Here is a 21,950-nt window from a genome sequence, read left to right on the forward strand (position 1 = left end):
TAAACCCTGCACTGTGTGTGTGTGTAGCGCACCTCTTAACTCTGTACTCTGTATGCAGCACACCCCTAAACTCTGCACTCTGTGTGTAACACACACCAACCCAACCAAACTCTGCACTCCTGGTATTCAATGCCCCTGTGTGACCCTCTTACTGTTGGTAACATTTGACCACACCCACAATGTTATGCAGTTTGGTGTGTGTGTGTGTGTATGAGGGGGGAAGGGTTAGGGGGTTGTGGTTGAGTTCCTGTACATATTTTCTGAGAAAAAAAGTCCTAGTGGGGTACAGAACTTTGAAGAGATAAAAAGTGTGAGACTTCAATTGGGCTTTAAGCAATTCCTATCAGTCCCTGCCCCCCCCCCCCCAAGAGCATATACAGTGACTTGGAAAACTGTTCCTACCCCTTGAAATTTTACACATTTTGTCATGTTACAACCAAAAACATAAATGTATTTTATTGGGATTTTATGTGATAGACCAACACAAAGTGGCACATAATTGTGAAGTGGAAGGAAAAATAATAAATGGTTTTAATTTTTTTTTACAAATAAATATGTGAAAAGTGTGTGTGTGTGGGGGGGGGGCATTTGTATGGCGCCCCCCGGAGTCAATACTTTGTAGAACCTCCTTTTGCTACAATTACATCTGTAAGTCTTTTTGGGGATGTCTCCTACCAGCTTTGCAAATCTAGAAAGGGACATTTTTGCCCATTCTTCTTCTTTGCAAAATATCTCAAGCTCTGTCAGATTGGATGGAGAGCATCTGTGATCAGCAATTTTCAAGTCTTGCCACAGACTCTCCATTAGATTTAGGTCTGGACTTTGACTGGGCTATTCTAACACATGAATGTGCTTTGATCTAAATTCCATTGTAGCTCTGGCTGGATGTTTAACCTCCGCCCCGGTCTCAAGTCTTTTGCACACTCTAACAGGTTTTCTTCTAAGATTGTCCTGTATTTGGCTTCATCCATCTTCCCATCAACTCTGACCAGCTTCTCTGTCCCTGCCACCACCATGTTTCACTGTGGGGTAGTTGTGTTCACGGTGATGTGCAGTGTTCGTTTGTCCGCCACACATAGTGTTTTGCTTTTAAGCCAAAAAGGTCAATTTTGGTCTCATCTGACCAGAGCACCTTCTTCCACATGTTTGCTGTGTCCCCCACATGGCTTCTCGCAAACTGCAAACAGGACTTCTTATGGCTTTCTTCTTGCCATTCTTAATCTCAAGGGGTATGAATACTTTTTCAAGGGACTGTAATTAATGTTCCTACCACAGGCACACAATAAAACATATACAAGTACTGAAAGTAACGCAAAAGTGGGCATAACTTTATATTAACTTTCTCTATACTAACTTCTCTTCTTTTTCACTGCAGGTATATAATAGAATCCAAGCAGAAGCAATGTGCTGTCATTGAGTTCTTGATGAAAGGGGGGGGGGGGGATGCAGGCTGTCTGATATGCACAGAGGGCTACGGAATGTTTACAGAGATGGCACCATTGGCAACAGCAATGTCTTGTCATTGGTGATTCTTGTTTATGATGTCATCTCTGTAAACATTCTGTAGCCTTCAGTGGATATGTAATAAATAAATAATAATACAAATGTCGGACAGCCTGCACCCCTCCTTCATCAATATCTCAACGATGGTATGTTGCTTCTGCTTGGAATCCATTATTTACTTGCAATGAAAAAGAAGAAAAGATACTATAGGGGAGGAGTTAATCAATATGTGAAAGTTGAACAACCTATGTAAGTTATTAAAAAAAAAAGTTATGCCTACGTTTGCATTACTTTCAATACAGCCCTCGTATATACATACACACATACACAGGCACACACGCGCATATCCTAGCCATACTCTAAATATTTGTTTCTTATGAAACAAGTTGGAACTCGATCAGGTGAAAGCTTCTATACACTAACGGACGGCTGGCGACCTGACATCACCCCAACGCGGCTTGGGTTACATGATACAGAGTTAATGAGAGAAAGGCTTATAGGTTAAATCACTTCTGCCCCTTTCGCTGGCACAAAGTGTGACAAGGCGGAGCTCTGTGTCCCATAGAGAACATGGAAGGGTCACTGACTATCTGTATGTTCACCTTGGAAAACAATGTTGGCACAAAATGTAAATATATATTTATATTGGCAGGTATGTCACATACGGGCACTGTTCCAAAACTTCAGATCAGAAAGGTATAAGCGGGAATTACTGGTTTCTTGATATCGTAGCAAAGTATGTTCATCCAGAGCTTGTCAACTAGGGTTCCTCCAGAGGTTTCTGGGGGTTCCTTGAGGAATGAATCAATTCTGCCTCTCAGATAAGTTCCCACTGACACCATTGATCTTTTTAGCTCTCTGTCAGGAGATAATTCTTCCCAATGACTCCTTTAGAGCATTCTCCCCACTGACCATCACACCAATGTATCATGAGTTGTAGATGTAGCCATTTTTAGAAGGGGTTCTCTGAGACCGGAAAGTTATTTCAAGGTTTCCTCTGTATTGAAAAGGTTGAGAATTCTATACAAAAGTTGATGTGTAAAACTCAAAAGAGTTATTGTATTCAAAAGCAAGCTCTGACTGTCCAACTTCACAAAAAAAGAAAAAGACAGTCAAGTAATGTCTGCACAAAATGTGTATGTATAGTATGTATTATCTTCCTTTTTATATATATATATATATATATATATATATATATATATATATATATATATATATATATATAATCTTCATCTTTCCCTGTTTAACCTGGACAGGCTGTTGGATATGTGCATTGTGCCTACAGAGAAAGGTTACAATTGCTAAGACATCTGTTAACCTCCAAAGTTTGTAGGATGAAAAAGAGGGACACCTCTCAGCATCAAGTATGTAGGCAATACACATCGTGTGCCAAGTTATGAGGCCCACAAAGCAATAATATGAATCACTGCTAGGTCTTCCAGGATTCCTTTTAGGATTTTCTGGTTCCTAGAACCTCCACTACTTGCAGGACTTTCAGAGTTCCCAGTACCGATGTTGGGCATGTCATCTGACCAGAAGGGTATTTAAGCTCAAACCTTTAAAGTGGTTGGTGCTGTGTCATACCGGCAGCTACCTAACAGCTAAAGAACCATAATACTTACCTGCCTATTCTCTTGTGTGCCACCTTTCATGACCTCTGTCTGGACCTGACTACTCTGTTACCTGCTCTCTACTTTGACCTCTGCCTGGACCTGACCCCTCTTACATGCTGCCTACCTTAACCTCTGCCTGGACCTGTTTTTTTTTTTCTTGTTTGCTGCCTGCCTGGACCCAACCGCTCTATTGTCTACCACATTGTCAATAGGAAACCTCTTGGTGGTGTGATTTTGAAAGATCAACCTGATCAAAGTTTGCAGTAAAGAAAACCAAAGACCGTTACAGTTTCCAGGTCATCTCCACCATCAGGAACTCAGCAGAGTACCAACTGGTACTTATACTCCACGCCCTGAGTCGATGTAGGGGTCAGATGCAGGAGCCACAGTACATGGTGGAGGACACAACACGCAACACTCTCAGAACTATCAAAAGCTAAAGAGACTAACTTAAGCTCCAGCACTGAAAATGAGGGAAGGTAGGAGACATATACCTCCAAAGAAGGAGTATAATGGCTCTTCTCTTGCAATGAACTTCAGGTTTGAGTTTTATTAGAGACTGACTCTTTAAAGTAAACTCAAACGCTTTTAAATCATTTCTGGGTGGGCACTGGTGGACTGAATATTTAACTTTTACCTCTTGCAGACTTCATCATAGGAAAGTATGATGCCTTCTATTGGCTTTATAATGGCATTGGAATGGGAAGAGTTACAAATTGTGACCAGGAGACCTTACCACTGGAGTCAATAAGAAATATATGAAGCATGGATTAGATTCAAAAGATTCAACTGGTCAAGAATACTACAAAACTTTAAATTCCATGGGTGGAGTTGACCTTTTAGTGACCATTGGTTATATGTTGGTGGAGTTGACCTTTTAGTGACTATTGGTTATATGTTGTGATTTTAGTAGCTGATAATTTCAAGACAGAGAATTCATTTCATGAAGTGAAAAAAATGCTGGGGGTCACAAACAGAAGAGGCTTGACTGAGAATTCCTGAAAGATTTCTTGGGAGTCTGCCGGTTAATACTCCAAAAATCTCATCCCCGATTCCCGACAAGGCCCTGCTAACTATGTAAAACTATGCTAACAAGCTGAACTGTGTATCCGGGTGCCCATTAAGAGCTGCGTTGTGCATTAACAACTGCACGGAAACCACAGGCGCATTTGACTTTGAACATTAAATGGCACCTAAATTATGTATCCAGCAATGTCGAGCGTTTTATCTACTCACCAGAAGGTGTCCAAAGTACTACTTTATTATTCACATTAGACTTTTCCTCAGCCTTCCATTACCAGGCTCCAGCAGCAAAGTATCTATTGACCAGTCCCATCGCTCATGGAGGAAGATTCCCCCGCTGGAGGGCTTGCGCTATCACCAGCTGTTACCACTAAATGGGACAGTCTAGTACATAGGGAAAGTAGATTAATCCCTCCTAGTGTGAGACACATTTATAGGAGGTTTCATTGTGGTCACAAAAGTGTGCTATTGCGCTTTTTATGGCACAGTTTAGCAGTGGGGTAAGAGTGCCCATATGGTCAATAATATAGCCGTGATAAAAGTGTTTTCCATTGACTGGGCTGAAGATGGAAGCCCCTTTCAAAAACTCCATCCTTCAAAGACTCCACCTAAACTAAGGCTTGAAAGCTAAACTCCAGGCTGGAACAAAAAAATAACCTTGTTCTGCCTCCACACTGCAAAGATTAAATGCTTAGAGGCCTAGAGGCGATTCAGTTCGCATTGTGCGCTATATAAGTATTTCATTCATTCATTCATTGTTGTGTCTAGGAGTACTGGAAAAAAGAGTATTATCTTGTTCAGCCCTCCAGCAGGGTCCCTATATTTGTGCAACCATGCTTCTGCACCATCCTCTCTAAGCAACTCAAGGCCACAGTTGCATGCTCACCACCTCCACATAAATGCGGGGTTAATAGCCCTGCATTGTATAGAATGACACTGAGGGAGTGCCTACAGGTTGGAGCTTAAGGGAGAAGAGAAAATCGCTGGAGTCTGCTGTAACAGGCAATGGGGTAAGCAATACTGCCCGTTCCTCTATCCTTTATCACCTAAAGGGTGTTTTTGTGTTCAAGCCCAGAGTTCAGTTTAAGTGTAACTCCACAACAAAGTGTTTGCTTTAGTTTTGGATAGTAGGGTCAATTTTATTGCAGAGTAGTGTCATTTTGGGCGAATGTTGACCTGGTGTTTCTCTTTATGCCTTGCCAGATGCCTACAAATAGAATTGCTCAACAGGGGTGACATCAAAGCTTTCCAGATGTAAGCTGTATTTTACAGGAGTGACATCATTACTCTCCTGATATCTGCTTAGTTTTGTAGGAAAAACATCATAACCCTCCGATTACACAAACCTCTAAGAGTCCAAAAGTTTTTACTAATAAATTTGGTTCAGAGCAGAAAAAATTCATGGCACTTTGGGGATCAAACATACAAGTGCAGAACTGCTAACACAGTCATAATTTTCCCCTGTTTGAAGCTGTGCAAACCATAAACCAACAGAACTAACTGGTATCTGCCCATCTCAATTGATAAGGACACCCAAAATTCCAGAGCCACGATGAAGAGGGAGTGTGTTTGGTGTCTGAAACGTGTTGGTCTTTTTTCTGCGTGTGATAGTGTTATCAACAAAACCTTTGGACACTTGAAACATTTGTTTGGGGTTCTCTTTGGACTGCATATGCATGGATTCTCAACTCTGGGTTTCCCCCTTGTTTTTGGGGATACTCCCGTTTTGTGGAGTGCTGCCAAACCAGAGCCAGGGTGCTCAGTGATAACTCAATTGACCCATTATTACAAACCTGTATCCAGCACCTTGCTTTCCTTTTTGTTTGATCATACTTCCCCAGATATACATTTTGCAGGAGTGACATCATAACTCCTGATATAAGCTATATTTTTTATATAGCTACATTTTTTAGATATAGGCTACAGAAGTGACATCATACAAGAGTGACATCATACTGGAGTGACATCATACTGGAGTGATATCATACAGAAGTGACAAGCTTACAGGAGTGACATCATATCTCTCCAGAAATAAGCTAAATATTACATATAGCTTTTATAAGAGCTATATTTTGAAGATTAAAGCTACAGTTACAACAGTGACATCACAAATCTACAGATATAAACAATATATTTAATATAGCTTTTACTGGGATTATATATTATAGATATACTCTACAGTTACAGGAGTGACATCATATCTCTGTATATAAACTATATTTTGTATATAGCTTTTATTGGGACTATACTTTCTATATTATAGGCTACAGTCACAGGAATGACATCATAACTTTCTAGCTATAAGCTCTAAATTGTACATAGCTTTTATTGGGACTATATTTTAGGTATATAAGCCACAGTTGCAGCAGTGACATCATAACTCCTTATATAAGCTATACATTGCATATAGCTTCTTTTCTGGACTGTATTTTCTACATATAAGCTACAGTTGCAGGAGTGACATGATAACTCTTCAGGTATAAGCTATATAATGTATAAGGCTTTTATCAGGACCATATTTTTAAGATATAAGGCTGAAGTTGCAGAAGTGACATAATAATGCTTCAGATATAAGCTATATAACTATATTTTGAAGATATAAGCTACAGTTACAGGAGTTACATCACAAGTCTCTAGATATAAGTTTTATTGATATTTTGTAGTTTTAAGCTACAGTTACAGGAGGGACATCATACCTCCCAATATAAGCTATATATTGTACATAGCTTTTATCTGGACTATATTTCCTACATATAGGCTACAGTTACAGGAGTGACATCATATCTCTCTAGATAAAATATATAAATTGTATTTAGCTTTTATCAGGCCTATATTTTGTACTTTTAAGCTATAGTTACACAAGTGACATCATAACTCCTGATATAAGCTATACATTATATACAGTATAGCTATTATCTGGACTTTTTCAAGATTTTAAAGATACAGTTACAGAGGTGACATCATAACTCTCTTAATATAAGCTATAAATTGTGCATAACTTTTATTCGGACTATATTTTGTAGATATAAGCTAAAGTTGTAGGAGTGACATCATAACTCTCCAGATACCGGTATATCTTGTAGGAGTGACATCATAACTCTCCAGATACCAGTATATCTTGTAGGAGTGATATCATAACTCTCCAGATACTGGATATTTATTGCAGGAGTGACATCATAACTCTCCATATACTGGGTATATATTGTAAGGAGTGATATCACAACTCTCCAGATACAGTTTTTTTTTTTGCAGGAGTGACATAACAACTCTCCAGATACCAGTATATCTTGTAGGAGTGATATCATAACTCTCCATATATACGGGGTATATATTGCAGGAGTGACATCATAACTCTCCAGATAAGGGGTATTTATTGCAGGAGTGACATCATAACTCTCCAGATACTGGGTATTTATTGCAGGAGTGACATCATAACTCTCCAGATACTGGGTATATATTGCAGGAGTGACATCATAACTCTCCAGATACTGGGTATATATTGCAGGAGTGACATCATAACTCTCCAGATACTGGGTATTTATTGCAGGAGTGACATCATAACTCTCCAGATACTGGGTATATATTGCAGGAGTGACAACATAACTCTCCAGATACTGGGTATTTATTGCAGGAGTGACATCATAACTCTCCAGATACCAGGTATTCATTGCATGAGTGACATCACAGCTCCATATACAAATAGACACACATTTATGTATCATTTTATCCGACTTTCCCATCAGAATAGTACTTTAGCGTTGTGTCTACCCTCACCAATTGTATACTTGTGTATCTGTGGTGTGACCTGAGTAGCCGGGTCTCACACTGTCTGTATTAGGAAACTGATCTCCCTCCGTCCGTAGAGCACACAGAACAGCGACGTATAGGAAGTACAAGCCACTTGGGCAGAGAGTGTTTCAGAAGATGCGAGAGGCAGCCGGCGCCAGGGTCATTAAACAAGATTGAAGACATCTCTTCTTCTCTCTTTCCATACTCCGTATTTAATAATACACAAAGTGCCGTATCACCACTTAAACCGTTATTTCGGAAATGTGTCTGCGCTGAGCATTGTACAGAGGTAATGTAGGCGAGAGAGCTGACCCAGGGGCCGAGTCTGTCCATACGGTCTCTATAACAAGTCTGTGGATGATGAACTGCAACTCCCAGCATGCCTGGCTTCAAAAACCATCTTAGTGTAAAAGGACTGAGGCAGGGAACAATGTAAAGAAGAATTTGAGGTATGGATAATTTTACATAGTTTCGTTCATCCAGCTTGGACTGATGTAACTATGCATATACCATAACAAACAACAAAAAGCCAGGGGCATGGGCACTTCCACAGTGTTATATTGAAAGGAAGGTTAAACACAAGCCACTGTTTCCCGATTCAGAAGACCGATGAGGAATAGAAAACATTCAACAAGGGGGGCACTGTTCCAGTCCTTTACTGGAACAGCGCCCCCTTGTTGAACGTTTATGCATATACCATTACCTGTGGGATTCCCCAGGGTTTCTCCACCAGGGTTCCATGGAACCCTTTGGTTCCTCCAGAGGTTTCTAGAGGATCCTTGAGCTATGAGAAATTTCTGCCTCTCAGATAAGTTCCCACTGACACCATTGATCTTTTTACCTATCTGTAAGGAGGTAATTCTTTCCAATGACCACAAGTGTAAGGACCATTCTTCCCACTGACCATCACACTAATGTATCATGACTTGTGGATATAGTAATTGTAGCAGAGGTTCCTTGAGCCCAGAAAGTTATTTCAAGGGTTCCTCTGTGTTGAAAAGGTTGAAAAAGGCTGCCCTAGAAGCTGGTAGACACCCCTACTACATCGCTACTACAGTGATCTCTACTAGCTTCCTGTTGCAGTGCAAAGCGGCTGCCCTGCTGAATTGTGAACACAGGAGGTCAGCCACTCGGAACGGGTGCCATTCAGGGAATGCTCTGTATTTTCTCAATGAATGCAAAGTATTCTCTGATTGGATGAAGTGGAGAGGAGAGGCAGTGATGTCATGTTCTCCACCTCGTCTAATCAAAGAATGCCTTACATTCAATGAGAAAATTCAAAAATTCCTTAGCTTTAGAGGAAGTGGGTTGAAAGATCTTGGCCATCCAAATGAGGATATTTGGTTGCGAAGAAGTACTGTGGCAGAAACCTCTGGATTGAAGGTAAAAATGGCAGCAAAAACTGTTTTTGTTCATTTATATTTAAATAGGTTACTTATTTTTATGCATTTTTTTTTTGGCTGAAGTTCTGCTTCAGGTTGTGCCTATGGGCCTTGAGGTAAAGCAGAATTTCCCCAATGGTTCACCAAGGTAAAAAAATCCCCTCAAGTGGGGGTGGGTCAGCTTCCTCAACATGTACAACCTCCTCTTGGCCTGCTTGCTTTATCACCAATGAGCTTCAAACATCCAAAACAGTGTTGCATCTGATTGGAGGCTCTGACACAGTCTCTGCCGCAAAGATGCCATCACATTGGACCCCCCTCATTGTTTGTACATTGTGAAGGCCACAGTGGGGGAGAGTGACACCACCATTTAGTTTTGTAATTACAATGACAGGTATTCTGTTGGGATATCCTTCTTATGGAGTCACCAAAAAATAAAAAAAGCTGGCATAGGATTCAACTTTCCAGCAAACTGAAATATCACTTCTGGGAGGTATTGATTCCTGGGGCCCATTTCATATTTGAGTGGGACAGTAACACACATTATGTTTTTCATTAACATGCGCTGTGTTAAGGCAATCCATTGAAATTAAGGGGCTGCCAATGCACGAAAATGTCCAATAGATTGGACTTTCCACAAAATGTAGAACTGCCTTAGTGGTTGGGTGCCATGTGTATTGCCTTAGTGGGTGGGTGCCATGTCCATTGCCTAAGTGGTTGGGTGCTATGTCCACTGCCTTAGTGCAGGGCTCTCCAAACTTTCTAAACCAATGGCCAGTTTACTGTTCTCTGACTTTAGGGGGGCCGGACTAGTGCAAATGAGAGTAGAAAATCTCCTGGCGTCAAGTGGGGGTAAACAATGCCGTATCTTTGGTGTCTGTGGGGGAATAATATCCCATTGTTGGGAAGGAATTCTGCCCCATTGTTGGTGTCATCTGGGTGGGGGGGTGGGGATTGTGGCCTTTTGTTGGTGCCAGTGGAAGAAAGTGTGCCTCATTGTTGGTGTCAGTGGAAGGAATTGTGCCCCACTGTTGGTATCAGTGGGAGAAATAATGCCCCATTGTTGATGTCAGCAACAGGAATTATGCCTCATTCTTGGTGTCAGTGGATGGAACAGTACCCCAAGTGCAGGATAAAGGCAGGCAAATAGCAAATAGGCAATAGCTGCATCCATCCCCCAGACCGCAGTTTGGAAACCGCTGCCTTGGTGGTTGGGTGCCATGTCCAAAGCCTTAGTGTTTGGGGTGCCATATACATTACCTTAGTGGTTGGGTGCCTTACTCATTGCCTTAGTGGTACAGTGCCATGCTAATTGCCTCAGTGGTTGGGGTGCCATGTCCATTGCCTTAGTGGTTGGGGTGCCATGTCCATTGACCTAGTGGTTGGAGTGCCATTCAAAATGAATGCATTTAATGGCACATTTTTGCAACGCGCAGAAGGAAAAGAAGCAACAAGAGGCAGCCATCAGTGGAAGATAAGGAAAGGCAGGCAAATAGGTGCATCCGTCCCCCAGAACGCAGTTTGGAAACCGCTGCCTTGGTGGTTGAGTGCCATGTCCAATGCCTTAGTGGTTGGGTGCTATGTCCAATGCTTTAGTGTTTGGGGTGGCATATCCATTGCCTTAGTGGTTGGGTGCCATGCCCATTACCTTAGTGGTTGGGGTGCCATGTCCATTGCCTTAGTGGTTGGGGTGCCACATGTATTGCCTTTGTGGTTAGAGAACCATTCAAAATGAATGTATTTAATGGCACATTTCCGCAACGCACAGAAGGAAATGGGTCCTAAAAGAAGCAACACGCTATCAGCAAAAGGTAAAAACCCATCCTTAAAACCCAATTTCTACTAACACAGATTGTGAATGGAGTCCTCGGGTTACGCCAACAGAGAACAATGGAGGTCTTCGCAAAATTTTCCGAACCACATGACTATCTGACTCCATGCAGGAGTTATTAGTGATTGTGTTCTTTGTCTACAAACCCAAAACACGTTCTCCTGCTATGCTTACAAATAAATCCCAGACATTTGTGCACCAGCCTGCGAGTCCCGAAAAGACTCGGGAAAGGCGTTAATGTTGCTCCATTGAAGTCAACGCTGGCTGGAGACACAGTTCTACATGGGGGGAGGGAGACAGGTGTTCAAATAACAGATTTTCAGAGCCAAAAACTAATTTCAGCCAAAATTAGATTTTCTCAGCCCATGTTCTGCAGCTGAAACCAGTCAGGAATAAACCGCCTCAGCCGTACAGTTGACCTAATTCAATCTCGCCAGGGCCGTTCAAACAGAACACACGGCTCGCCTGGAAACGGAATGAGGGTTCTAAAGATTATTCCAATATGGCGTGTTCATCAGAGATAATCAACAAGTCTAAAGCTGGCCGTACACCGATAGAATTTTGTTCTAAAAAAAATAATTTTTGGATGAATCCAAGGAAAGGGATTAAAAATGTCTTTCTTGAACAAATAAAAGTTCTAACTGGGAATGTGTTTTTTTGTCTGGGGGAAAAAAAATCATACCTATTATAATGTGCCTGTTGTAATCCCGAAATCAAACGATAAAATGAATTAAATATTAGTATGGCAAGCCAACAACATTTTTCAGGGTTTTTATAGATAAATGTGGTCCATAATGGTATTATTGAATGTTCTGACAAACGATTTCTCTGAACCTCCGTACAAACGAATGAAATTCTACTGGTGTATAGCCAGCTTAAAGCTGAATGGGCTGTGCTAGCGCAACGCAGCGCAATGCACAATAACGCTCCACAGGCTAGAATGTGCCCTTAGGACTTGGTGATTTGTTAAAGCTGAAGGCAATCAGAGAAATACATAGATGATATACACCCACCAGTCACTTTATTAGGTACACCTGTTCCATTAACACAAATTGCTAATCAGCCAATCACCTGCCAGCAACTCAATGCATTTAGGCATCCAGACGTAGTAAGGACGATTTGCTGAAGTAGAAACCGAGCGTCAGAATGGGGAAGTGACTTTGAACGTGGCGTGGCTGTTGGTGGCAGACGGACTGGTCTGAGTATTTCTGTGATTTTCACACACAACCATCTCTCGGGTTTACAGAGAATAGTGGGCCCCTCCCACAGCTCTGTGTTCTGCTCTCCTTGTACAGTGTGACTGGTTTTGTCTCCACCCCCTCTGTAGTTTTCTGCAGGCAGCTTGTAGTGGATGGGGTCTGCTGGGCCCCTCCCATAGCTTTGCATTCTGCTCTTTTTGTGCAGGGTGACTGGTCTTGTCTCCGCCCCCTCCTGTCGCTTTCTGCAGGAAGCCTGTAGTGGGTGGAGCCTGCTGGGTCTCTCCCACAGCTCTGCGTTCTGCTATACAGTGTGACTGGTCTTGCCCCAGCTCCCTCCTGCAGTTTTCTGCAGGCAGCCTGTAGTGGGTGGGTTCTGCTGGGCCCCTCCCACAGCTTTGCATTCTGATCTTCTTGTGCAGGGTGATTGGCCTTGTCTCTGCCCCCTCCTGTAGTTTTCTACAGGCAGTCTGTAGTCGGTGGGATCTTCTGGACCCCTCACCCAGCTCTGCACTCTGTTCTTCTTGTGCAGGGTGACTGGTCTTGTCTCCGCCCCTTCTGTAGTATTCTGCAGGCAGCCTGTAGTGGGTGGGGTCTGCTGGGCCCCTCCCACAGCTCTGCGTTCTGCTCTTCTTGTACAGGGTGACTGGTCTTGTCCACGCCCCCTCCTGTGGTTTTCTGCAGGCAGCCTGTATGGGATTGGGTCTTCTGGTCCGCACCCACAGCTCTGCGCTCTGCTCTTCTTGGGTGACTGGTCTTCTCTCCGCCCCCTCCTGTCATTTTCTGCAGGCAGCCTGTAGTGGGTGGGGTCTGCTGAGCCCCTCCCACAGCTTTTCATTCTGCTCTTCTTGTACAGGGTGACTGGTCTTGTCTCTGCCCCCTCCTGTAGTTTTCTGAAGGCAGCCTGTATGGGGTGGGATCTTCTGGGCCCCTCCCACAGCTCTGCGCTCTGCACAAGCTATGGACAGCGCAGTGAAGATGTTTCTACTACTTTTACAAGGCAATATCTGGGGCATTTTGTGCACACAAAGTGGATTTACATTCTTTGTGGCTATTAAGAAATATAATTTACATTCTTTGTGGCTATTAAGAAATATAATTAAATTACGTTTTTTAGTTTTGTGAGTTCGGCTTTAAAGCAACAGGTTTAAATAAAGTTACCTACAGAGATCACATGGTAAGTGGACGTGCATATATCTCTTTCCTGGCTGTTAAATGGAGCTCCAATGTCTCTCGCCCCCTTTATCCAAACCCTGAATGTAATTGAGGCCTGGCCGCCCTTTAAGGCTCTTCTTCCCCTATGACCACAAAGAAGGAACTTTCTGTACAAGAGTTAAGAAAATAGAGGAATGTCAATGATGCCTTTTGCAAGTTGAGTCTTATAAGCGGAAAGCTGTAAAACCGGTCGGTTCAGCTGCTGCTGAATGGCGAGGAGAACAAAAGAGTTTTATGTTGCTGGCCGGGCTCCGGGCTCGGAGTTCTCTCAAATTCTGCAGATTTTAATCTCGCTCACTCTTGGTTTTTGAAGAATGAGCTGAGATGAAACAGATAATCCTCGGCCATCGGGTCAGATGAAAATTCAGGTTACGAGAATCGGTGGAGCCGGATCAAATTCTGCTCACCGGTAACGTGACGGCCGTGAAGATTTAAAATAGCACAGATGTAGTAAGGCCCATCGCTGGAATCTGCTTATTTCTTTATACAAAATTCAAAGTGGTTGTAACCCTCTGAAATGAGCAAAGCAAATCGTTCTATAGCAGTGGTCTTCAAACTGAGGCCCAGGGGCCAGATGTGGCCCTTTGCTTGCTTTTATCCGGCCCTTGGGGCATTATTCCTACCACAGATACAAGACACTATTCCTTCCACTGACACCAATGATGCGGCACTATTCCTCCCACTGACACCAATGATGGGGCACTATTCCACCCACTGACACCAATGATGGGGCATTATTCCTACCACAGATACAAGACACTATTCCTTCCACTGACACCAATGATGGGGCACTATTCCTCCCACTGACACCAATGATGGGGCACTATTCCTCCCACTGACACCAATGATGGGGCGTTATTTCTCCTACTGACACCAATGATGGGGCACTATTCCTCCCACTGACACCAATGATGAGGCACTATTCCTCCCACTGACACCAATGATGGGGCACTATTCCTCCCACTGACACCAATGATGAGGCACTATTCCTCCCACTGACACCAATGATGGGGCATTATTTCTCCTACTGACACCAATGATGGGGCACTATTCCTCCCACTGACACCAATGATGGGGCATTATTTCTCCCACTGACACCAATGATGGGGCACTATTCCTCCCACTGACACCAATGATGGGCCACTATTCCTCCCACTGATGTCAATGGTGGGGTACTATTTCTCCACTGACACCAATGATGCAGCACTATTCCTCCCACTAACAGGACACTATTCTTCCCACTGACACCAATGATGGGGCACTATTCCTCTCACTGACACCAATGATGGGGCACTATTCCTCTCACTGACACCAATGATGGGGTACTATTTCTCCCACTAACAGGACACTATCCCTCCCATTGACACCAATGATGGGGCACTATTTCTCCCACTGACACCAATGATGGGGCACTATTTCTTCCACTGACACCAATGATGGGGCACTATTTCTCCCACTGACACCAATGATGTGGCACTATTCCTCCCACTGACACCAATGATGGGGCACTATTCCTCTCACTGACATCAATGTTGGGGTAGGCAAAGAGAGCAGAGGGATGACATCAACCATCTGCTGCTGCTTTTTCACTGTTCAGTCAACAACCTGGGGCCCGGAGAGTGGACACCACCGTATTTCATGACTGCATCATCTACCTGGCTGTGTGACAGAGCTGTGTAAATCTCAGGACTGAATGGACAGAAATAGCCTGCCGATAACTATTCATTCAAGTTGAAGGGGGAAGTGTTGCAAACACCCCACAACCACTTGCTCACCAAAAATGGGGCAAAACAAGAGATGAGGAGGCAATACATCACTACCTCAGCGCCTGTCAATCACTTCTAAAAAGCGACCTGAATGCAGAACGCTTTTTAGAGTAGTGGTGGTTTTAGACACATGTCTAAAACTGTGAATCGGTGAATGCAAAGACATTTCTGATTGGATGGGGTTCAATAAGCAGCAGGGTGGGCCATTTAGCATCAGACATGGAAGCCAGGAGGCATCACTAGAGTTGAGGTGTCTGCTACAGGAATTTCCACCTTGTGGAGCAGTGCTTGTCAACCTATGAGCTAGAGGAGGCCTCAACTGTGGCCCCTGACATCACCAAAGGGCCGCACATAACTTTCAATATGTGTAAAGCTTGAGAGGAGTGTTGGAGACTGCAGACCTAATAGAGGAGATGAGGGTGAGAGAGTGTGGACATGCCACAGAAGACAATACGAAGCTAGAAACATTACTGCTATTATCCTAATCAATGTCCCACTACAGACTGCTGAGATCCAAGGGCCGCACATCATAGACTAAAGGGCCGAATGTGGCCCTCAGGGCACAGGTTGGGCACCAGGGTTCTAGAAGTCTCCCACAGCTATGGATTATACATAGTTACATTGTTGCAAACTGGACCAATGTAACCATGAAAAAATTACCGTGCCTGGAATTAGGCTTTAATAAGACCTGTAAGCCGCATGTATCAATATGATCATTCACTTGATCATTCGATGCGACCAAAATTAACTGATTAAGAATTTTAAAACCCAGACCCTCCATTTAATTGACCATTTCTGATCGATTGAATAAATATCTGTAGGTGCGTCAGGTCGGCAGATCGTAATACATGTCTAATAAATGCTTGTTTTTTAATAGATCCTATGTGATCCTATGTGATAAATCGCATAGGGGTTATTTACGAAAGGCAAATCCACTTTGCACTACAAGTGCAGACTACAAGTGCAAAGTGCACTTGAAATTGCACTGAAAGTGCACTTGGAAGTGCAGTCGCTGTAAATCTGAGGGGTAAATTTATAACAAGGGGAAGCTCTGCTGATTTTATCATCCAATCATGTGCAAGCTAAAATGCTGTGTTTTTATTTCCCTTGCATGTCCCCCTCGGATCTACAGCGACCTCACTACCAAGTGCACTTTCAGTGCAATTTCAAGAGCACTTTGCACTTGTAGTGCAAAGTGGATTTGCCTTTCGTAAATAACCCCCTATGGTCCCATTTTGTGGTTGATTTACTAACACTGGAGAGTGCAAAACCTGGTGCAGCTGTGCTGAAGCTATGATTTCAGGCTGGGTTCACATCATTGCAAAATGGATGCAGTTCCCCGCAGCCAATTTGCAATAGCAGGAGATTTTGTCCGGCTCTCTATGGAGCCGCTTCACATATCTCCCCAGCGGGTCCGGTGTGTTTTGCAGAAAAATGCTGTGCATCTATTGGTCCATATCAGGTACAAATTCAGCCCAGAATTTGGTTTGAAACCGGACCTGAAAAGGTGAACCAGGACCTCCTTCTGTGAGACGGATGCAGCGATGGTGTGAACCCAACCTAAGACCTGCTTCACACCAGTGTGACTTGTCATGCGGCTTGACAGTTCAAAGTCACATGACAAGTCCCATCCCATTTGTGGCAATGGAACCGTTCGAATTGCTGAAAATCAAGTCGCAGCGGCTTTGTGAAAAGGTCCCTGCAATATTTCTGTGCGATTTCAGTGCGACTTGCATTGATATCTTTTAAATTAAGTTTATCGGCAAGCTGCAAATGAAATCGTAATGAAGTAGCGCAACTTCAAAACCGCACTGGTGTGAACTAGGGCTTATTGTCAAAGCTTTATTGAGCAAGCTGAAGTTAGAAGTCGATTGGCTACTATGCACAGCTATACTAGATTTTGCACTCTCCAGATTTACTAAATCAACCCCTTTGTGAGTGTTGGGAACATGCACAAAATCTTGCACTTTCTGGATATGCAAAGAAACAAGCAGCCCTTTAGCAGACAATATAGTTGGTTGCAAAGGCTCAAGGTTTTTTACCTTCATGCATCCGGTGGGGGACCTGACAAGACGATTGGGGCTGCTCTGCGCAAAACCATTACACAGAACAGGTAAGTATAACATGTTTAGCTTAAAAAAACAAAACAAAAAAAACTTGCCTTTAATATTACTTTAATTCTTAAAGGCACCCTCACATATCTGCTAACATGCCCGTTTCTGGGTGCACCAAAATGCATGGTGCTGCTGTGTGCATTATGCGTTGTAGTTGCGGTGAAATTTTGCAAAAGGGTCAGGGACTTCTTTTGCATGCTTTTCGTGCATTGAAATGAATGGGCTGCCCTACACATGCCATTCAAAAAAGCCCAAAAATTGAGGGGGGCAACGCGCACGTGCTCCATTGCACATGCATGATTTGGACGAAGCGTTAAACAAAGCTTACAGAGTACTCCCCTCCCACTTGTATAATTAAAAGATAAATACTTCATTGATACAAAAAGATTCATATTAATTAAAATGACCATTTTATACAAAAAAATAACATTATATCTATCTATCTATCTATCTATCTATCTATCTATCTATCTATCTATATATATATATATATATATATCTATATATATATATATATATATATATATCTATATATATATATATATATATATATATATCTATATATATATATATATATATATATATATATATATATATATATATATATATCTTTTAGACTGGGTTCACACTATTGCGAACTGGATGCTGGATCACCACATCCAATTTGCAATAGCAGCAGGAGATTTTGACTGGCTCTCTATGGAGCCGGTTCAGATATCTCCGCAGCAGGTCCGGTGCGTTTTGCAGAAAAACTATGTGCGTCTTTTGGTCCGTTTCGGGTCCGCAAATTATGCCCCAAAATTTGGGCTGAAATCGGACCTGGAACGGTGAACCAGGACGCACCGGACCCCTGCTGTGATCCGCATGCGGCTCATATGTGAACTGAGCCTCAATTACAGAAGTGAGTCTATTTATGATATACATTCTGAAGGCAAGATGACTTTCCACAAATTGATTATTGATCGATGGACCTCTTTGTTTTTCTAGATTTTCAATCAATACGGTTTGTGTTGCATCATTCAAAATATTCATTGATGGTGAATCGCTAGTCTGCGATCACTTGTGCCCAGACTGATCGCATATCAATAAAGGAATGGCCACCTTAACATGTTTTGGGCTAGAACCTACAACACTGTTTTATCTCTCTTTTTGAGGAACCAAAAGTCCCAGGAAGTTCTTCCTGCAGGGGAAGGGGGGGGGGGGTTGCACTTTCCTCCCTACAAGCAAACGCAACGGCACAGGAAACGTCTCCAAACACAGATACGGCCAGGAAATAAACTACTTTTTTAAGTTTAGGACAAGAATCTTCTCCTGCCGTGTGCCTTTTTTCAGCCTACAGTGGGCGCTGTGAGTCTATTTTTCATGGGTGTGGCCACAGAGCTGTAAACGGCATATTTGAATACTACTCCGGAACATTAACCGAGATTACAGTGTGTCAGTTACTTGTGCAAGAAACAGGCGTGCGTTTTATTAATCCCGGGGGAGACAAAAAAATATTAGATTTAGCGTGCGAGGAACAAGGAGCTTTACAAGAACCCGGAGAATTCCGAAAATAGATTCCCGGAGAAGATGCAGAGTTTTATAGGAGAGCTGAAAAGTGCAAGATGCCATAATTCACACAAGAAAGTCAAATTCTCTCCCTGCTGGGCGCTGGGACTAATGGGCTGCAGGGTCTGTATGAGGGGACGTGGCTCACGTAGAATTGGGGATCATTCACTGCATGTCAGTTGAGCTGCATTTATCTGCGTAGATCGGTTCTCTTAAAGCTGCGGCCCAGGGGCCAGATGTGGCCCTCTACTTGTCTTTATCTAACCTTTAGGGCACTATTACTCCCACTCCCACATTTACAATGGGGGCATAATTCCTACCATTGACACTAACAATGGGACACTATTCCTCCCACTGACACCAATGATGGGGCACTATTCCTCCCACTGACACCAATGATGGGACACTATTCCTCCCACTGACACTAACAATGGGACACTATTCCTCCCACCGACACCCATGATGGGGCACTATTCCTCCTACTGACACCAAAGAAGGGAAACTATTCCTCCCATGGACAACAATGATTGAGCACTATTCTTCCAACTGGCACCAATAATGGGGAATTATTCCTCCCACTGACACCAATGATGGGACACAATAGCCTCCCACTGACACCAAAAGTGGGGTATTATTCAACGCCACTGTCATCAAAGATGAGGCAATATTCCTCCCACTGACATCCATGATGGGGCACTATTCCTCCAAATGACATCAATGATGGGGCACTATTCCTCCAAATAACACCAGTGATGGGGCACTATTCCTCCAAATGACACCAATTATGGGGCACTATTCCTTCCACTGGCACCAAAGAAGAGAAACTATTCCTCCCACTGACACCCATGATGGGGCACAATTCCTTCCACTGACACCAAAACTGGGGTATTATTCCCCCCCACTGTCATCAAAGATGAGCAAATATTCCTCCCACTGACATCCACGATGGGGCACTATTCCTCCAAATGACACCAACAATGGGGTACTATTCCTCCCACTGATACCAGAGATGGGGATCTAATTCTCCAGATGGCACCCAATTATAGGGCACCATTCCTCTTACTGACACCAGTGATGTAATTTTTTTTACTCCCCCTGACCACCTATGGCATTGTCTGCTTCCACTAATGCCGGGGCATATTATTCTCTCGTGGGCCACAGTCCTGTAGCCCTAAAGATTGCAGGGCAGTAAATTGGCCCTTTGTTGAGACAGTTTGGAGACCCCTGGGCTAGACGATGCTGGACATCCTTCAGGCAGGAAATGAGGTGGGCTGTAACAATTTCAGGAGAGGAGCCGGTACAACTGAAGACTAAAGTTGAGGTTGGAGCTCAATAATTTTCCATCCTTTGAACATCTGCTTGACCCCGCTAATGTTTAGAAATTTACAACGAACATTCTTAAAATGCAAAATTTCAAACAAAATGTCACTAGTGTATGGCCTACTTTAGCGTTCGCTGTATTATTATCACACAATGGCTATATACTGTATATGATGTACATGGAGGGAAACAACTCACCATTCTCTGGCTGGTCCTTGATGTCAGCCTCGCTGGGCTGGCTGGGACTCTCTGATTGACTTGAATCTGTTAAAATAAGAAATTAGATTTTAGCACAGAATGCCACGTTTCATAAATGTTCTATAATTGATACAATAGGTGGAGCAAACCTCATACAAAAACTGGAGGATGAAGATGAAGTGGTAAGTACAACAAACAATTAGATTATTTGCTCTAGAATACTGACAGTTGTAATCTGACTTTTTGTGGTCACAAATTTTACAGATCTATCCAGTACCGGGGCAAGGATCCAGAACTGCTCCCCCACTGTTAATACATGCTGTAGAATGCGTGCATGACCCTGCGTCTATACTCCCAGGGCAGCTGCCCCTCCTGCCTACCCCTTGTCCCAACCCTGGAGTCTTCAGGAGGGGCATTCTCAGCCAAGCACCCCCTCCTGTCTGCATGCCTGCGCTAAGGACAGATGGATTCCAGGACGTAAATGCTACATAAATCATCTGCCCTTACTCAAGATGGCCAAGGCTAGTAAGTAATTTCTCAACAAAATAAAGCATGGAGACATGGATGGATTGGAGAGTTTGCTTTGAATATTATAAACGGCATTTTTGGTTTGTGGCGCTCAGAAGCAGTGTAGTTCCGCTTTCAAGTCCAATTGAAAATCCATTCTGGGAGCACCAAACAAAAGGTGTGCCAAGGCTTTCAGTTCCAGTTTTTCTGAGTAGAAAAGCCTGTCCCCTGTCTTTATGCCCCCACAGAAAGTCCTTTTCTCTCCAATGAGGTCCCCCGGGCTCCAGATACAAATTCAGACTTTGTGAAAGTCAGAGCATATATATGATACATTCATTTCTAATTGTAACTTTGTATATATGTATATAGTATGTCCTTTAAAGTAAGGTGTCTTATTGTATAATAGCAACTACAGTACCAATGTGTTTCCTATAATGAGGATCCAATGAAGTCTCCAGGACTTCAGATGCAAATACTGACTTTGTGAATGTCAGAGCATATATTTGATCCATTCATTTTGAAATGCAACTTTGTATATATAGTGAAGGTGAAAATGTGGGAGGAAATGACACAGGATTTGCAATAAGGGTTATTGTGAGGTTCCAGACTGTTATTTCTGAGTGGACAAAGCTGTGTTTTTGGTCTTCTCTGGTTTGTAGTCCAGGATTGAGGCCTGGAGGTGGAAGGTCTTGGGTGGGACAGAACCATCTTGGGTGGGGCAGGGTCATTATATACTCAAATCTGAGGATAATTTAGAGCTCCCAGTTTGGAGATAGCTTCTATATTGGAGGCAGGAGGTCTCACTCAGGGGTCAGTGAAGCTCCAGGCAGGAGTCAAGAGACAGGAGGTCTCAACCAGGGGTCAGAGGGGCCCTAGCAAGGAGTCAAGAGACAGGAGGTCTCAACCAGGTGTCAGAGGGGCCCCAGCAAGGAGTCAAGAGACAGG

General features: G+C 43.1%; 1 protein-coding gene across 11 annotated transcripts in view; it reads right to left on the reverse strand.

The window, feature by feature from the left end:
• NFIA (nuclear factor I A) overlaps positions 1–21,950 on the reverse strand; it is a 715,521-nt gene that overhangs the window by 186,973 nt on the left and 506,598 nt on the right. For all 11 annotated transcript variants that reach the window (XM_077450586.1, XM_077450593.1, XM_077450590.1 and 8 more), the window contains one exon: positions 20,499–20,564. In XM_077450586.1, coding sequence (XP_077306712.1) covers positions 20,499–20,564 — 66 coding nt within the window. The remainder of the gene's footprint in view (positions 1–20,498; positions 20,565–21,950) is intronic.

The sequence above is a fragment of the Lithobates pipiens genome, unplaced genomic scaffold (genome assembly GCF_037356315.1).
Source record: "Lithobates pipiens isolate NorthernLeopardFrog02 unplaced genomic scaffold, aLitPip1_a1.2 Scaffold_23, whole genome shotgun sequence".
NCBI classification, from domain to species: Eukaryota; Metazoa; Chordata; class Amphibia; order Anura; family Ranidae; genus Lithobates; species Lithobates pipiens.